Here is a 19,902-nt window from a genome sequence, read left to right as displayed (position 1 = left end):
AGGGGCTGCTACCCCAGCTAACACATTCAAGCCATATATCCATTATAATCCCAATTTAGGCGTTATCCAGATATAAGTGCCTGGAGGGGGTGTTAGAACCAGACCAGTGGGTATTATATGTGTCTATCCTGGGGCAATGGTCAGATCTTGACTACTACAGATATCAAACCCAATGGATTCCCTGGTGCCTATTGTTGGACTGGTGACCTGACCTGTTAATGTGGTAAATCGGAGGGTCCACTGTTTGTATCAGTCAAGCCAGATCTACTCCTGACACCATAAGTAAGACTCTGACACAGAGGGGCCATAGTTTTGGCTATAAACTTGTATTAGACAATAAAAAAGAAAGGAAAAGAAAACCCTATCTTGCCCTAACTCTAAGAGGGGTTTTCCTGCCTCAACTGAAATAACTAGTGTCAAAATGTTCAAAGCAAAAAGTCCCAATCCTAAATCTGTCCCTAACACACTAAACTAACTAAATCACAAAGTGATGTCTTCTTGGTCCAGAGGGATGACTCACTTCCCCTGCACTTCCTTCGAGCAGTTTCAATTTTTTACTATGTCCCGAATCCAAAAGCTTAAACAATTTCCTTGTACACCTCCCAGCAGATGAAACGCGGAGCATTCGTTCCACAGCCAGCATTCAAATGAAATTGTTTAAGCTTTTGGATTCGGGACATAGTAAGAAATTGAACCTGCTCGAATCCAGGACCCTGATAGATGGGAGTTTTTTCAGCTCTGTTGGAGCGACCTCCTATTCCTGAATACTAGAGATTCAGCCAATTCAACAAGAAGAAATCAGACCGCACACAAAACCGGTACGTGTCTCTAGCCCTGAAGAAAGTGGTGACATTCATCTCTATACCACTGAAACCGGTCGGCTTCTTTTGCGACCTGAGTAGACAAATACGGATCAGGGAGATTCCTACATCAGACGGGATTCCGATCCCAGTATTAAGAAGGGATCGTCTTTTTAATAAACTGAGGAACGGAGTTCACACAAAAAACAGATCTCCGAACCCAAAGAAATAGGAGTTACCTTTGACGACCTTTGACTATCATCGGTCCAGGTCCAATAGTCCGAAACACACAGTCTCTACATTTTAACTAGTTTCAATCCAATAAACGCAAATAAAAAATGAATGTTTATTTGGAAAACAACACAGAAAACAAACCAAAATGTGTGGAACCCTGAAGGCAAAATACAGTAATTTATAACTATGGATTTATTCCAAAAGAGAAGTAATAATTGAATAAATGTGACTCGAATCCATGTGTGATACGATGACAGGGAAGATTTGAGGTATTGATTCCCAATTCAGGTTCGAGCTTTGTGGATACCTATCTTCTTTTCAATACATGGATATAAGGCATGACTCAACTCTATTTATGAATGAAGTGGGTTTTCTCCAACTCAGGATATGGCCCTTTATATGTTGATACACAATCTCTGCACAATAGCAGTGGTCATTGTTATTGGTGACCTCACATTCAAGTGCATAACCCTTGGGCAATTACCAACAATGTCCTTAATTCACACCTTATTGCTCACAAATGTTCCACAACCACTTTTATATTTTCTTGTGCAGTCTGAACTGTTTGTGAACTTTCTGTGCATTGAACATGCCCTAGTTCTTATACAATGAAGACACACATAAATACATGGAAGTAAATCAGTCGCAGGCCAGGAGCATCTCAGATAGTCACGCGCTTCCTTAAGCCTTGCTCATACAGCCTGAAAGTGGACCATATCTAGTGCATCCAGGAGCCTCTTTGAAACAGACATGTGAAGCTGGGCATCGGGAGGATAGCTCAGGGGCAAAGCTCTCTCCTTAGAAGCAAGGTAACACAGAGGAACACAGGTTCGATCCACAGGTCTACGCTTAGAAACCTCAGGGTATTGAGCGTGGTATAAAATAACTAATTGCAATCTGCTGATGTGCGCAAGGCCATTTCAGAGATGCTCCATGAAGGTCCGTGGTGCTGCAGTTTTAGGCATTGTAAATATAGTATTAGATAGATGGTGCAATTGGAAGGTGCCCATGGACATCTCCTCGTTTGCTCGCGTGCACATCTTTGTGAATTGGACACAATGTGTGGCATATTTTGCGAATGTAGGCAGTAATAGACATAATCCTATGTTGGCTTTTTCTAAGTCTACAACAAGTGAAAACATGCCCAGAAATTGCAGTCCGAGGACCAGGACTCCCACAGATTTCAGTGTATTTAGTATATGACTTCCTTGTCTAAAGCATCAGAATTATGTTTACATCGGCTGCTGGTATTTTTATTTTCCGCGCACAGATAACTGATTTCCACTCTCATCCCTCTGTGCCAAGTTTGGGACTTTTTTTTTTTTAAATTCTAACTCCTACTTTGCCCTTCTTAATCTTCACAGATCCGAATACCTAGGACGCTGTACAATTCTACTTGTCACACTACCAAAATATGGACTTCCATATTTTGTGATGAAGGTAATTGACGTCTGGAATGTTAACTTCTAAGAGAAGTGATTGGTTTTGGCAGCAGTGTGGCTTCAATAAAAATTAAATGGCTTACGTTAGCGACTTCCTCCTTCAGAAAGTTAACAGCAACAATGAATGCATGTGCAGGAATTTACGTGTTTTAAACACATTCATAATTAAGAAAGTCCACCAAGCGTGCAAAGAACCGACTGTGGAGGCAGTCTCCTTCCAGGATGCCTTTACCTGCTTGCAGCCTCATTAATGAAGGATAATGTTTTGGTACATAAGAAACGGCACTATAGCTGGCATCAAAACAATTAAATCAATGGGAAAGCTTAAGGCCCACCTGCTAACCAGTGAAGGGGCCTCCTCTTTTCCCAACTACCCTCCACCCCCTCAGATCTGTCTAGTCACCATTATTAATTAACTCTATTTATGTAAATTGCATTCATGTACATATTGGCACGTGGCTTAAATGTGCACTGCTTTTATGTATGTCTCACTAGCGCATAGCAGCAGTGAGGACAAGGTAAAAAGAAGCTGTGGAATCTGAAGGCAACAAAAGCCTGCCTGGGAATGCCATGAAACTTAGACTGTGCACAAGGGTCTTCTGCAATGATTGTTTTCTCTGTATTTCCGGTAACTTTCTCTGACCACACAGCACCTTCAGTGCAAAAACAGTATGCTCACATCAGAGCTGGACATGAAAAACCTTACATGTAAAAGATGGCCATCAATTAGCACCTGGGGAAGGGAGCGCATCCAATCAGGTTGCTCGGATCGCGGGCTGAGCATGCGGTTGCTTCCCCAGCCCCGGGAGGCCTTTAACTTGGGCTGCTGGACCACTACCCCCGGTATAGCTCATGGAGCGGTTTACCAACGCCATCGTAGACGTTTTATGAAAACATGTGCAAACCCTAGCAGTAGCAAGCAGAAGACACTGGTATTCCCTTTGTGATGTTGCCTAACTCCAACCAGCCTTCACAACAGGGTGCATACAATTATGCATCTGCGCGGTCTGGAGCCGTGTTGTACACAATTTGCCAGAAGACGCTCGATCACATTTTGAGTTAGATATACTATGTCCTAGGATCAAAAGTGTAAGGCTGCCATAAAGCATTTTATGGCATTCCTCTCTACATATGGGACACTGCAGAGAAGGGCGGAATTCTGAACACATATGTGTTGAGGCCGTACCCATGCATAGGAGACAGATGTCTCTGCAATAGAGTCGCATTTCTAAGGGAAATATGCCAAAAATATTTTGTGCTGGAAGAACACAAACTGTGTTCTATAAAAGTGCAAAAACACAGCCACACAAACCATGTGATCGGATACAGGGATGAATGAAAATGCACGGTCCTCTTAGTGCGTGATTAATGATGGACAGACATCTTTGCATGCACGTTTGCTCCTCTTATGGACATTAAGTTAGTACCAGGAATTGATGAATGATTCATTGACAAAACACAAAGAAGGTTGGGTTTAATGGGTTCTTTCTCACCCATCAGATTCACGCTGTTATGGCATTACGTTAGCACAGTGAGTAAAGCGCTCGCTTTGACATCTGTGCCACCGCAAGTTCGAATCCTGGTAGTGCCACACTCAGCCTTTCATCTTTCCAAAGTCAACAAATGAGCACCACACACTGTGGTTGATAATAAGCAGCGCTCAGATGCCTGGGGGTTCGTAGCACTATATAAATGCTAAAATATTATTCTCAAGGTGAAGCAGGAAGCATGTGGTAGGCACCCAGGCAAACATATAATGGTGTGCCTGGTTTAGCCTCTGCTTGCTGCACACATTTAGAATTGAAGTTCAAACATGCTTTTTATAAACTGCATTTTATATGGTTTATTTTTCGTCTATTTTGTTGATTGATTGCAATGTCACATTTTCTTTTTGCAGAAACATGCCCATACATTATTGCCTGGTCTGCTTTTGTTTTTCTGTTTCTATTTCAATGTCTCTTTACCAAGATTGCTCAGCATCCCCTATATACTTCATTGCCATCACTTGGGAGAGTATCATTTATTGGCAACCAGCTTGGTGCAGACCTGGTTGTCTTGAATTTCTTTAGGTTGCTCCTACCATTTTCTCGAGGAGTTTCTATAACTGTTCACCGAACCTCCGTCCAGATACCGATAGTGCTACTACCACTGCTTGCATGCTGCTTATATCCCTTGCTAACTATTAACTATGCCTCTTGCCTGCAGGCTCACACCGTTCAGACACATCTTGCTAAAATATTTGATAATCCATCGTGACGAAATGACTTCTGCTCTTCAGGATTACAAGGATGAGTAGTGGCTAAACCACCTGCTCATCCCCCACACGTCTACAAACCAACAATTAACCTAATCATAAAGGTAAAACAGGTACAGACACAAGATATATTTGCCTCCTTAAGCTTTTGTAATAGTGTGGGCTGAGGGAAGGCTAAATGCTCAGCAGGGGTGTGAATGCGATTGAGTCGCGGCCCCAACAGCAAAGTAAAAACAGTCCAGAATAAAAGGAATGTTCAATCAAGGTTCTATAAATATATATATATACTATAATAAACATGCTAATGTTAAAACAACTCTAAAGCACTGTAAAATCCAACCCATGTAAGAAAAAAATCCAGAACCAGCAAAGGCTAGAAAGATATCACTCTGAATGGGATGAAAAGGCAATCAGCAGCCACAATTAATATACAAGGATACACCTTTTGATGGAAACATGTGCATTTGGGACAAGTCCAGTGTCTATGTCCCAGAAGGGTGGTCAGACGGCCAGAATCAATTCAAAGTACCTTAATCCAATGTTTGGTAGTCAATGGTGTTGATCCGGAGTTGGAACGGTTGTGTCGGTTGGAACGGTTGTGTCTGGGGGGTTGAATTGATCCAGTGGTGTGAAGTCCTGGAGGTTCACTGCTGTGTCCAATGCAGGAATTTATAGTCAAGTTCATGGTGCACTGGTGCTCAGGCTGGTCAGGTCACGAGACGCTGCTGGATCGCACAGCACTGAGCCGATTCTATGATGCAAGCATGGGTGTTTGGAGTTGAGGGAGTGCCAAAGGCTATCAAACTCACTTCAGGAGCTCTAGGACAGGGGTAGTCCTATCATGATCTGCTCTCCCAGCTCATGGAGGTATGGTGCACAATGGCAGGTCCTCTCCTCAGCAGGAGTCACCAGCAATGTGTTCTGGGAGAGGGCAGGGAGCATAGCCTGCCCCTGCCTTGGAATCCTCCTTCTTAACCTCTGTGGCTGAGGGCTTTGGAAAGGTCAACTCTCTCAAAAAAGGTCCACATTAATTCATACTTAAGTCTTGAAGACCAAACGTGAATCAACGATGGAGTGTGAGACCCACTATTTTATTGCCCAAAGTCCCCAAGTGATTAAACTAAAGGAAGCCTGCTTGAAAGGGTCCAATCCCTGTTCTTGAGATAAGTGGTCTTTGCATGCTTGCATTATACCCAAAGTGCTTTGCACTAAAGAAAGAGAAGGGGGCAGGAGGAACAAAAGAAGAGGAACAGAGAGAAGCAAGATGGTGTAACGCTTGTTCAACTATGTTAAGCTCCCTCTCTCTATACTAACTCCACCGCCATCCCTTGCCCACAGCTTCAAAGGCCCTTTTGATATGCACTACCCTGGTGTGAAGCTAGTTCTCTTGTGTAGGCCGTGCCCTTCGAGTCTTGTTTCTCAGGACAGCTCCTGCTGAGGGGCTGTCTTTCTACAGGGAGGTGTGACATGACCTCAAAATGATTATAGAGGAGGAAGCTCCCACTGGCTCCTGTCCTGCTGGGTTCTGCAAGACAGCTTGTCTTGGGAGAATACACATAGCCTGTTCCCGGCTGGGCTAACAGGGATAAAGTAGTATATTACCTATTTATTGTGGCATTAATAATTATGAGATGTACTAGCCACAGTTGTCAAGAGGGACCCTGCGACCCTGAACCTGATCTGTGACAGTGGAGAGCAGGTGCTGCAGATCAGGGTCCTGATTAGGCAGATAGCAGGTGTACACTATGCTATGGAAGGACATCTTGTTAGCAGGCCTCCCATTCTGAGACAGAATTGCCTGCATCATTTTATTATTGATACACAAAAAAAAGCCAGGACTACACCTTTGCCAGTTTGCAATCCTTAACAACCATGAATGCATTTTCTATTTTCTCCCATGTATATAAGCATTTAGCGACACTAATCCTAAATATGTACATTCTCTGTCCTGTATTACCTCCTTGGCCACTGCATCTGTCCAAACAGGCAAGCACTCTTTGACACCAATTTATATTATCTACATGGGAGTTACTTCGGGGTACAGATGGTATAATCTGCCACCCCTGCGCCTGTCCTTGCAACCCTTGTGGTTCGTGAGCTGGCGGATTCCATTGGATTCCATTATAAAATGTTGCCTGTAAAGCTCATTTGCAGAACAGTGCTTTAAATCCCTCAAAGCACAAAGTAAAACTGGAGATGAAAGAGGTTTCTGCCTCATTGTACATTTTTGTTTCCTGCTCCAGTTTGAGAGTTGCTAAAATTGCATGAAGTGGACCCTACAGAAAATAAGTGTGAGTATAGGCGGTCCTCTGCATGCAATTTCCAGCTGTTATGAAAATACCACGTAGGGGTTCATTTTTTTAATACATTGGATCATAAAAATAAAGCGTAACATTATTTTAAACTTTCCTTTTACACTGAAACCCATTTTCTTGCTGTCACAATGTGGAAGAGGGGCACAGAACAGAGACATTGCTGCTATGCTTTCTGCCTCTGTCTTGAGTGAGCATTTTATTTTAAGCATGCTTGATATTTTATTATGGATTCCATTGGAATCCATTATTTATGTATGTATGCATTTATTTATTATTTAATGAATTATAGAAATCACAGGAAAGCAATGCGTATTTTTTCTTAAAAATGCTTATGAAATTTAACATTGATAGCAGAGAGGAAAATATGGGTTCTTGGGTGTGAGATGTTGCAGGGGAAGGTGGAAACATAAACCAGAGACAAGGACAGGACAGAACAACTTTGGGATGGCGACAGAAGTGCTAAATTAAGTATGGAGGGGTGACAGAAAAGTGGTGTAGGGTTGTCCATGAGGGTAGGGAGAGAGGGAAGCAGGGTAATCGATGAATGTAGAGTGCTATAAAACAGGTTATTCAGAAAGGAGGAGTGCTTTGAGGTTGGATTCAAATTGTGATAGAGTTGGAGCAGTACCACGTGGGAGAGGAAAAGCATTCCAATGTAAGGGACTGAGGAGATGGAGAGAGTGGAAATGAGAGGGTAGCACTGTGGGCTTGAGTATTGGCCAGGAGATGAGATGAGGATCATCTTAATGAGCGAGGGGGAGAGTAGGGAGTGAGATGAGTGGATAAGAAGGGTGGGGCAAGTAAATGGATCGTTTTGAGGATTATGAGACAACATTTATATCTAGCTTTTTGTTTTATAGATAGCCAGCCAATCTGCCGATGGGCAGAAGAGGTAGAGGTAAAGTAAGAAAAGTTGAAACTTATGCAGACTGCAAATTTGAGGAGATTTCAATAGGTGAACAAGCATTGTTGGAAAGGCTATAGATGAAACTGGCTTAGTAGTCAGATCTAGAAATGACTAAGATGGAGATTAGCTGTTTAGCATTATTGAAAGGAAGAAGATTACAGATTTTTCTGATATCGAGGAGGTATACTCTGGCTGCAGGGACAGATTTGGAGGTGAAGAGTATGAAGTTGTGAGATGGGTCGAAGATGAAAACAAGGTTATGAGTAGAAGCAGAGTAAGGAAGGCAGTCAGGATAGAAGAGTCGAAGAGGTGGAAAGGAAGAGATAGTCTGTGTGGCTGAAAAGTAGGGAAGTTCCATGTTACTGGAGTTGAGCTTGAGCAAGTGAGACGCCATCCAGTATTTGATGGCATAGCGACAGTTTAACATTTTTGAAAACAGCTCATCAGTTAAGGAGGGAATGGAGAAGAAGATCTGAGGCTAATAACTTGGAACAAAAGATGATTTGAATTCCATACTTTTTTGGACAAGCAGTAGTTTTGTAAGGATGGCCTGAAACAGGCAGTAGTAGGTGATGTATGGATTGAAGAATCTACCATTGTGTCAACCCAAATATCACATCCTGAATACTCTACTTAAAAGTCATGAAGACATCTAAGGTATTTGAGTAAAAGTCATAAGAGTAGATCAGGGCACCAATAGCTGAAGCATAGAGAATGAAGAGAAGTGGACCAATGAGAGACCCTTGGAGAACCCCAACAGTAAGGAAGGTTGACTGGGGAGGTAAGGCTGTTTCAGGACAAGTAACTTTGGGTCTCACCCTAAGTTACTAGGGGAATCCAGCGTGGACCCCTTGCTCACTATTCTTAGAGAGCTACAGCTCCACCCTACTGATGAGGTCCAACCAGACCAAAACATGTGTCTGGGGTTGCTTTTGGTACTCTTGTTCAGAGGAGAATTGCCTATCATTTCGGTGATGGACTACCCCTGGGTAGGACAAAGACTGATATGTTTGGGATATATGTGAAAGATAGTGAGCTAAAGAATCTGGGTATAGCTCTCGCAACCAGGACTAATGTCTGGCAGAGAGACTCCCAGGGCCCCCCAACCCCTTGTTCTTTTGTTTCAGGACAAGTATCAAGGGGAAGGATATGAAGCAAACCAAGCAATTGCCTTATCACAGTAGGATTTTGAGATAGTGTGGGAAAAGAGAGACAGCACCAAAGTTGACAAGATAATTGGGATACTTAGGATCGAGACTAGGGTTCCTAAGGAGAGAAATGACAGTAGCTGACTTATAGGACAAGAGAAAAGTAGCATTGAAAAGGGATTAGTTGAAGAGGCAAGTAAGATGTGGAGCAACACCAGGAGCAATGTGACTCATAAAATGCTGAGGCAGTTGCTCAGTGGGTGTGCAGTAATGGTTAGCCATAGGAATAAGGTAAGACTCTCATTATGGTTGGCAGGTGGAAAGAAAGACATAGTAGCAGGAGAGAAGGGTATGCTTGGCGGGGAGAATCACACAGTTGGGGGACAGAAGGTCAGTAGGGAGGGTACTGTGAATGGTAGACATTTTAGAAGTAGAGAGGAAGATAATTTTCAGAAAGAGTGGAAGAGATAGACGAGGGTTTTAGTAGGTGAGAGAATTGAGTTGAGGGATGTTTGGAGGTGCCTGTTTGGGAGGATTGACCCGACATGAACAAGAGATGGAAGTCATGTTTGGCATAGTGAAGAGGCATTATTATATCAAGGTACATGTTCACATGAATTCTCCTTTGAATGAAACACACAAATAATGAGTCACTCTCTTTAGAGCTAGTCTCAATGTCCAGACATGGTTCCTTAACAAATGTTGTATTAATATTATTACTGAGATCAAAGGGCCCTTGGTGAGAACACAATGAAAATGGGAGGGCAGGGTTGGCAGGAACATGATGAGGGCACACATTGGACAAACCTCAGTGTTGGAACACCACTCAATAACTGGAGCAGTATCAATGATTATGTGCATGTATTTATATGAATGGAAGCCTCCAAACACGACAGATTGAGGAGTAGATAGTGATTCAGCATCCAATACTGAATGGAAAGCAAACAGGCAGACAGAGGAATGAATAGATTCAGACAGAGAAGAACACGTAAGATGGTTTTGAGAGTTATCAGAATGAAAGTGATAGGCAAAACCATAGAAAGAAATTATAGCAGCGAGAGGGTTAGTGGAACGAGAAAAAAAAAGAGGCCCCTGGAAAGAGCCTTGGGGAATTCCATAAGAAAGAGGATGGATAGAAGATGAATGACCAGCCCATGAGAAAGAGAAAGTGTGATTGGAAAGATGGGAGAGAAACCAGTCAAAAACAGCACTATGAAAACGAAGATGATGTGAAGAAGATAAAATAATAGTATTGTCAACAGTGTTAAAAGCAGCCGATAAGTCAAGTAGAACTAGAAATGAAGATAGCTTAGAAAAGCAGGCTGCAAGAAGTGAGCCAGAAACAGGTAAGAGAACAGTGTCCATAAAGTGATGAGAGTGAACCCGAGATTGAAAAGGCGATAGAAGAGAGTTGGAATAAACAAAAACAGGCAGTTGTGTGTAAACAACAAACTCCAGCATTTTAGATAGAAAAGGAAGAATAGAGATAGGGCGGATGTTAGACAGCAAAGAGGGTTTGAGTGAAATCTTTTTCACAAAAGGAGGTATAAAATCATGTTTGAAAGAAGAAGGAAAGTTTGCAGAAGACAATGAGGAGTAAGAAAAGGGAGAATAGCTTCCTAGACTGAGGGACTAATGAAGGAGGAATGAGGAACTGAAGGAGAGGTAGTGGAATGTGCCTGGGTGATAAAAGATAGAACATCAGCTTAAGGCAGCAGATGCAAAGAAGACATTAGATGTGGCAGCGAAAGAGAAGGATCATGGGGGACATGACATAGAAGTAATAGTCCAGCAAAGAAGTATGATTTTAGAGGAGAAGCAGTCTGGAAAGTGGGGAGCTGGAAGGCCAGTAAGAGATGCGAGATCTGGGGCAAAGGAAGGAAGTATGCGGCTACGGTTCTGGAATAACCAACAAGGATGACAGGAGATGTAGTACGAAAGGGTTTGGAAATAATGTTGTTTAGCAGAAAGAAGCAAAACATCATAATCAGAGTGCAGGCAAGTCAGCTGATCAAGATCCAAAATAGATTTAGATTTACGCTACCAACATTCAGCCTGATGCAGATTCTGATCGGCAGAACAGACAGAGAAAGAAATCCAGGGCTGAGATGGTTTATGTGAAGGAGAAAAAGGTGAAGAAAGATAAAGGAGTTCAAAAGTCTCAGTATAAGACTATACTTAAGAGCCGATGTGTCAACGTTAATAGAGAGAGAGGCAAAGGAAATGGTACAGGGAAGAAGAGACATAAGTTCAGAAATAAACAAAGGCAGTTGGTAGAAGTGAAGATCATGATGAAGAAAGGTAGATAAAGAGATAAAGAGGAAAGAGGACGGGAGAGGACGGGGAGGTGAGGAAAGGAGAAAGAAAAAAAAGAAGAAAATGGCCCAATCAGGAAAGTGAAAGTGAGATGACGAGACATTGGAATTGTGGAAACAATGTGCTCGAAGGACGAGCCTGTTGTGTGGGAGGGAGGGGTGTAAATTTGCAACAGGACCTAGGAGTCGAGAATACCTAAAAGAGTTATCTTCGAATGTGAGGATGAAAGATGCAAATTGAAGCCACTCATAAGAAAAAAGGGAGATCTGTAGGGAGTAGAAGGGATAAAAGAGTGTCAAGATCATCATCACAGAATGAAAGAATAGAACGAGGGGGATGGTAAATCACAAGATGTCAATAGGAACAGGCCGAGAGTAATAAGAGCAATGATACTCACAAGATGAAAGCAGAGCATGGCTAAGAGAAGCCAGAACAGGGCTCTAGTAAAAGAATAAGGAATAAGGAAACAGAAGAAGACGGGGCAGCAGGGATGGCTTTGTTAGATGGCAAGAGTCAAGTTTCAATAAGACAAATGAAATGAAAATGGAAGTACAAAAAGTGTAGTGAGTGTCATTTATTGCAGAGTGATAGAGAATTTCAAAGAGGAATGTTAACAGAATGAGTAATATCAGTAATAGGGGGATACATAAGATTGCCAGGGTTGCGAGGAGAGGAGACATGTAGACAGGTGCAACCGGAATGAAAAGAGGAATTAAGATACGGCATAGTAAAGAAGAAAAGCACAATAGTAGAGAAAAGCCATGCAGAAAGAGGAATACTGGCAAAGGAGTGGAAAAATAACTGCCAAAATAATGAACACTCATGAAGAAAAGAATGAGGGCACTTAAGAGGGCGGAGGCCAGGAGCAAGATGTAGTTGTCCAATCAATCCTGGTGCAGGACAGTCGGCGGCATTGTAAGTGAAAAAGTGATCCCATGACCAAGCGAAGGACAGGTACGTGCAACCAAATTCAAGGCAGAGTTACACATCTTAGATAAGAGTGACATGAGGTCACTCCTGTGTAAAATGACTAAGTGAGTCCCACAGCTAAACTTTGTTCCCAGTGTAAAAAGTTGATTGTGCTATATTTGGTTATTGTATTGGTCTGCCTTGGAAGGTATGGCAGGGAAATACAGGACTAAATGTTGCTGGATACAAAATGCTTGGGATGTCTGAGAAGAATCCACGTTTGAAGGATTTCCCAGGTTGTAGTATAGGAGTGTTCGAATCTAGCACCATCTAGTGATTGGGTGGCCAATTGAAGTTTTAATGTATGCACCGTCCAACCATTCTATGATTCACAAAACAATTGAAGATTGCCAAACTAAAGAAGATTGTGACATAGCCCTGCAGCAGGAACTGCACAATATCCATACAATGGGCCTCATCATGAGGTGGGCTGTAGCCTTTAAATGCGGAGGTAATGGTATTACTGCCGCATTTAAGGGCTGGCCCTATCGCGAGTTGGGTGCTAAATCGGCTGTTTTATCTCCAGCTTTTTTTGGAGGTGAAAATCCCTGTTTTCTGCAGTATTACAGCTGGCTGTATTAGCCCCCAGTATTAGCACCGAAAATTCCCCATTGGATCCAATGGACCCATTCAGGAATGGGGATTTACCGTTTAGGCCCAACCTGTGATCCGGTGGTAATACCACCAGGCCGGTCGGTGCTAGGGCTATTACAGCCGCTGGTATTACAGCTGGGAATACAGCCCAACTCGTGATGAGGCCCAATGTCTTAGCCATGCTGCTGCACACACATACTGAACATCTGAAGAGACTAGAGTGAGCTGACATCTCTGTGCTCTATTCTGCATAGCTGGGTTCAAGGTTTCGAGGACATAAGCTCCACAAAAACCTGTTGTCAATGGTGTCCTGTCTGGTAAAGGATGCAACCCAATGCGTGTCGTTATGGAAACCAATAACTAATTGTCGCCTTTACAGTTCCATTGTAAATCCCCACAGTATGATATGATATGATAGGTTATTTATAATGCGCTTAATACCCAGAGGTTTCTTAGAGCAGACACGGGGATCAAACCTGTGGTGCTCCATGTTTTCTTGCTTCGAAGGCGTGCCCCTTGCCCCTGAGCTATCCTCCCGAGACAGTTCTGTGTAGACTTGAACTATATCTGTCAAACATAACCGTAACTGCTTAGTACTTCAACCGCACCATTCATTAAACAACACAACTGAATGACACCCTAGCTATAAAAGTCTGCCTTGTCTCTGTACTGCTTAACTGCATTGCTAGAATGTCCCCACCAAAAACAGTGTCAATGTACAACAGGGAAGCATTGACTAATTGCCAGAACAGGCCTATGTGAAAAAAGCCAATACTGAATGTTAGGCTTAATCATAGCCGGTCAAGATCTGACCCAAAGACGTTGATGAGTCTTCTGAACCAACATATTTAACTGTAAACTGCATAAAAGTACGTATGCCCACAAATATAAAGTCGTTTTTTTAAATAAAATCTCTGGTGTAGACAACTTTAAATGGAATGATATGCGGGTTACTTTATGTGCGAACTGCCCTACTGACATCCTAAGTGTTGCCATTAACTGCTCAGCCACATTACCAATAGGTGAGCAGAGAAAGCTTGCAGGATCCCATTGTGTCTAGCTGTCGACAATCCCTATTCCCCTTAAGCACAGAGCTTCCTCAAAGCATCCTAAAAAAGCATTCATTTTTCAAAATGATGCTTTAATGTGTGTGTAAAAAAACACTGTTGGAGACCTGAAGTATCAGAGTAGTTATGGAAACCACCTGATTTAGTTGATCTCTCGCACATTTGGATCCAGTTTCTTTCAGACAGAGGTAAGAGATTTAGTTTCCTTGAAGACGCCTCTGTGCTAAAAGAATTCATGTCTGACAAAGATAATGGGCAATGCCAGTAAAAACAGTGCAAGTAGATACCATTTAAATAACTTTATATAAAAAGCAAGAGTATAATAATATTACACATTGCACAAATAGAAAACACTACAAATGGCAACGTTAATTAAGGAACCCTAGAGAACAAGGTTTCTACCGTTTAAAACACATTGTAACCATCAATATAATGGAAGTACATAGGAACACGTTCATAAATGTGTCAATAGAGGCCGTACCAAATCTATTGAAAGATATGTGACCAGCACATCACACATGTCTCATATATTTACATGTGGGCTTGAGTACGACCATATTTCTCTGTGAAACAGCAATGAGCTAATAGCTTTTCGAAAATCATTCCTCATCTGTGCAGACTCACAATCCAGCACTGGGGGAACATGCATGTGCAAAGTCTAAGTAAATGCAAATACAGGATCATACAGGATTATTGGGATCACACACGGGAACAAGTGCTTGTGACATTATTTATGGAATAAAGTACCCCCCTATTGTACATTATAAGGATATTGCAGGTCATTGAGTACTTGTTTCATATGGTCACGGAATTCCAGGGTGACTTGCAAAATCCTTTTTATGTATGGTAGGGGGTCATTCCCTTGAATACCTCATCTCTTGCTTAATTTAATGTAAGAGATCTTCAATTTGCTGATCAATATAATCAGTATAGAATGTGTTGCAGAAAAATCGTTCAAGCTGTTTAATAAAATGTTGCAAACATTTTTTTTTCATGTTGTGCTTTAAAATCCGAAAAAAACAAGCAGATTCGGACTCACATGTGAAAAAACCTAACATGCAGAAATGAAACATTATACCATGAATATTCTGGACAATACGTGGGCAAAGATGTGGGAGCAAGTTAGAAAGACGTCTCGCAGTGCCAACTCACCCAATTCTATTACCTGCACAGTGTGTATTTAACGCCAGAGAGGTTGTACGTAATAGACCCATCATGCCAGAGATGTGTGCAAGGCCATGCTGGATTGTGGCATATGGTGTCGATCATCACGTGATTCTGGGGGGAGGTGGTGGGGCACCTCAACAAGTTGACGGGGAGCAAATACAAATGTAAGCATGACATTTGTTTGTGTGGTCTGCTACTGGAAAAAAAGACCTACAAGACTTGAAACAAGATTGTTAGATTCCTGCTTGTTCCTGCTTAAAGGTGGATAACCATGGCATGGTAAGGGACAAGTGGCCCATCAGTAAGGGAATGAATCCAAGATGTGAGCAGGTGGGGTGTGTCAGACTGGATCATCTGTGCAGGCAGAGAGACACCGAGGGGGACAATGAGTTGGAACGCGACTGGGGGAAGTTATTGAACAAGCTGGCATCCACTCAAGACCTAAGGCCCCCATGAACTGAACTGGCTTATTCGATGTAGGGAAGGGGAGGGAATAAACAGAGCTGTTAAGGGGAGGCGGATGGTACTTAGGGATACAATGAGAGGCATTGTGAACTGATAGTAAGCCGTGTGGACATTGTCTGGAGGTTGAAGGGGCAAAGTGGTAGTTAGACCATGGTATGGGTTGATTGGGAGGAGTTTAAAGAGAGGGACAAGTGGTGCAGGGGAGTTCTATGTTGCCTGGTCAAGTTGTATATCATGAACATGTTAATAAAAAAGTTTAATAAAAAAGAATGTTGAAAAAGAAAAGCATTATACCATGAACAATTCCTTGTGAATGAATGGCTTTAAAATGATACAGAAAACTATTCTGCAAAGAAAGAATTTGAAAAGCTTTACACAGCTTTAATTAAGTTCTGCAGTGGCAGCTTGAATTATCTTTGCTGGCTCGAGCAGAAGGCATTGTGAGGTCCCAACTGAAGCATACATTATTACAGAGTTGTTGTGATGTACTGTTGTGATTTAATTTTCTTATTAGAGGTCAGTGATGTCACAACTAATCTGTAATAGGACAATTATTTCCAAGCTTTTGTACAGCTATTGCAGGCTGCTTGTATTATATAAACATGTTCTTCACATGTAACTGCCACAGAAGTGAAAGAATGGGATTTGCATATGCTTGTGACCCGTCACAGAAACTGTAGATACATGTTCTGGAACTAGTAGCAATTTAGGGTTTTGTATAGATGGAAAAGGTGAATTCTGTTCAGATCTGTGTGTGCAAAACATTTCCAGTGAAAAATCACATAGACGTATGGTTCATTGACAGCACCAATCTTCATCCATCTTGACACCTGCATCTCAATTGTTGGAGGAAACAGGGGAGTTGCCAGAAAAAAAGCGTAATGTGCTTGTTCTGTTAAATACTTATTACTCTAAATTTGGGAGATGAATACATTAAGCAAGGGACATGGGCTCTACAAAAACCATGTGACTCTTTTTCCACCCATCATAAGAATGGTTAATATCATGGAGCAAAAGATGATTTGAATTAAATTTTGTACAAGCAATAGTTTTGTAATACTGGAACAAGGATGGCCTGAAATAGACTGTATTAGGTGGTGTATAGATTGAGGAATCTACCATTGTATCGACCTAAATATCACACCCTGAATACTCCACTAAAGAGACATGAAGAAATCTGAGGTATTTGAGTCCAACGGATAGATCACCCGAAATATATTTTTATTTTACGTTCCGTTGAAATAAGGATCAGTATACCTTGCCAAGAATCTTTCTTCCAAGAATGGGGCCAGATTATCAAGGATCTAGACTGATGAAAAAAAGTTAAGCAAATTAATTTAGTACCAATTTTACCTCTATGATAATAGAGAATGGAGCAAACAGGTTTAGCCCCAATGGGTAATATCTGGTCGTATGACATGAAATGTAACAGACATCTTTTGTTGTATGTTAAGAAGTACATATAGTGCAAAAAAAACTGCCAGAATAATGTATGCCCTCGTGCAATATTTTTTTGATAATGTGGATTGTGAGCAATATGCCCCGAGTGGCGGGGGCATTACCGACTAAGGTAATGCCATGGGGCCCATAGTTAACGAAGGCCCCGGGATATTACATGAGTCGGTATTGCCCCCGCCGCGAGGGGCATATAGCTATTACTACCCCGGCCCGCAGATCCACGTGACCGGGACACTAAAAGCAGAGTTTCAGAACAGAAAAAAAAAAACAACAAGAAAATGGCCGCCCGGGAAAGGAAAAACAGAGAGGAAAAAGAGAGTCTGTTTTCTGTTTCCATGGCGGCCATCGGGAGCGGACGCTCTGGGAACAGAAGTGTTCATGGCGCATCAGTTTCCGAAAGATGACAGAGAAAAAAGGTAAGTGTGGTTGGGACGGTGGAAGGGAGGGAGGGAAAAAAAGAAAAAAAGAAAAAAAGAAAAAACGTACGTGGGTCCCCGGAGGGGGATGATAGAAGCCTCCAGCCATGTGGAGGCTCGGAGCGGGGATGTCCCCACATCCCCAGACGGCTGGAGGCTGCCATCGTCCCCCACCGGGGACAAAGCAGGCAAAAGGTAAGTGAGGGTGGGAGAGTGGGGCGGGGTGATGAAAAAAAAACATACCTGAATCCCCAGCGGGGGACGAAGGCAGCCTCTGGCCGTGTGGATGCTCGTAGCGGTGATGGCCCCGCTTCGAGCCTCCACACGGCCAGAGGGTCTGACATGCCCCCCACCGGGGACATAGGCATGCAATCCAGGGATTCCTGGCAGGGCAATGACCTGGCGAGGGCCAATCAGAATGGTCCTTTCATTCTGATTCGCTCTTGACGGGTACTAATTTGCATTATCAAAGTATTTGCTCACTTTTTAGCACCATTGCAAATGTTAGATGAACTGGTCTCTGATATAGTTAAGTTGTCACATTCATTTTACATAGGTTTACAATCCAACTTTTGTTTGACAAGACCATGTAGAATATCGAATTATATGATAATACTCATGTAGCATATCGTATAATATAAAAGTAATCAAACATAGTCTTAACAAATTCAGTATCAAGAAGATGTTTTATAATATCATGCAGCGAGAGCGCATTGAACTGTAAGGATAACATGAACGCATCCTCAGTATGTTGCAATGTTAATTTCAGGGCACCTCGCAGAAAAATAAAAATGTTTCTTTGGGAAAAATATCGAAGTCGATTCACTTTTACACTTCTAAACTCTTATCATGTCACAAATCTCATATATTGTATAAAAGCCGTGTGAAATTAACTATGAAGAGAGAGGCACCCTGTTGAAGTGGACCACACGTTTTAACTAGTAACCCAAGGAAGGCCTATTGTAATCGTTAAGGTATCACAAGGTATGCTTCGAGGCTATAGAAAGAGAGTTGAGAAGAAATGTTTACCTGCCACGACAGGCGATTTTCTGTCGTCTAAAAGTTGAACCGCAGTACTGGCCGTCACCACGTTGCTTTTATTTTCCGTTCCTGAAATTAAAAGAAAACAGCCATGCATTTAAAACCAGAGGAACATTACTTGTCTGTGCATAGATACATATTGTGCAAATTCCAATGTGTCTGCAAGAAGCTGAAAAAGTTGGTAACTGGGAAAGATAGTGAATGATTGGAAGAGTGAGTGAAACTAAAGAGAGGGAAAAAAAACATCAGTTCTTATTTTAACATATGCATATTGCATCTTTAATTTTACTAGTGTGAAATGTTGCCGGTTGTGCGGCACGAAGAAGGACGCACACACGGAGATGCAAAGGAACCTCTTTATTCGCTTAATACATAACAGACTAACTGGCGCCTTTCCGCGCCTTCCCAGCAAACCCCCGCTTCCCTGCTCCTACGTCACACTAACACTCCGCCTCCCCAACGGAGGGGGCCGAGTGTGTTAACTCGTGGAGTGCCTGGCAACACTACCCCCGAACATTATATCCTAACATCAACTTAACACTCTTCAACAAGTCTCATTGGTTTCTTGATGACTCGTCGTGGCCTCTCCTCTTGAGCACTTGGCTGTAAGGCAATGGGGTTGTTCACTCCCTGGCTGGTCCCTCCCGGATCCCCGACCGGAGGGGTCCAGAGGTCGTCTCTCTGCATGCGAGGCTCTGGGGAAGTAGACCTCTGCGGCACTTCTGTGCCTTCCCTCTTGATATAATGTCTAAATTGTTGACAGTTCCTGGTGACAGCTCGATTCTGATCCTCAGCCGTCACCATAGTGCCTTTCCCTGCGACTACCCTCAGGGGACTTGGGGCAAACCGCGGATCCGTCTTCCTGTTTATCGGTTGTTGCACAAGTACGTCGTCTCCTACCTGGAAATCTTTTATTTCAGCATGGCGCCTCGCATCAGTGTCACGTCTCGCCTTCTCCTTTGTTTCAGCATCACGTTGGAGTGTGTCCGTGTCAAGTGGTTCTTCGCTTGACGACCTACGTGGGATGCGGGTCCGCACCTCATAGCGAAACATTAGTTCAGCAGGTGTCTTGTTTGTAGCTTCATGAGGGGTATTACTGTAAGCTCTCAGGAGGCGGCATAATGCCTGATGCGGGTGGACTGCCTCCACCTTGGCTCTCTGTATTGCTTTCTTGATTGAAGCCATAAAGCGTTCTGCCATTCCATTAGCTTGCGGGTGCCGGGGGGTTATTTTCATGTGCTTGAAACCCAAATGCATTGCCAGCGCCCCGAACTCGTGCCCACAGAATGGTGGTCCATTGTCAGACTTG

General features: G+C 42.7%; 1 protein-coding gene across 4 annotated transcripts in view; it reads right to left on the bottom strand.

Annotated features, from left to right (window-relative positions):
• Positions 1 to 19,902, bottom strand: part of CACNA2D3 (calcium voltage-gated channel auxiliary subunit alpha2delta 3) — a 3,251,448-nt gene that overhangs the window by 755,718 nt on the left and 2,475,828 nt on the right. For all 4 annotated transcript variants that reach the window (XM_069643639.1, XM_069643642.1, XM_069643640.1 and 1 more), the window contains one exon: positions 18,582 to 18,662. In XM_069643639.1, the coding sequence (XP_069499740.1) occupies positions 18,582 to 18,662 (81 nt within the window). The remainder of the gene's footprint in view (positions 1 to 18,581; positions 18,663 to 19,902) is intronic.

Source organism: Ambystoma mexicanum, chromosome 2p (assembly GCF_040938575.1).
Source record: "Ambystoma mexicanum isolate Mex_15411 chromosome 2p, UKY_AmexF1_1, whole genome shotgun sequence".
NCBI classification, from domain to species: Eukaryota; Metazoa; Chordata; class Amphibia; order Caudata; family Ambystomatidae; genus Ambystoma; species Ambystoma mexicanum.
The sequence above is the reverse complement of the archived record's forward strand: the minus strand, read 5'-3'. Positions and strand labels throughout refer to the sequence as shown.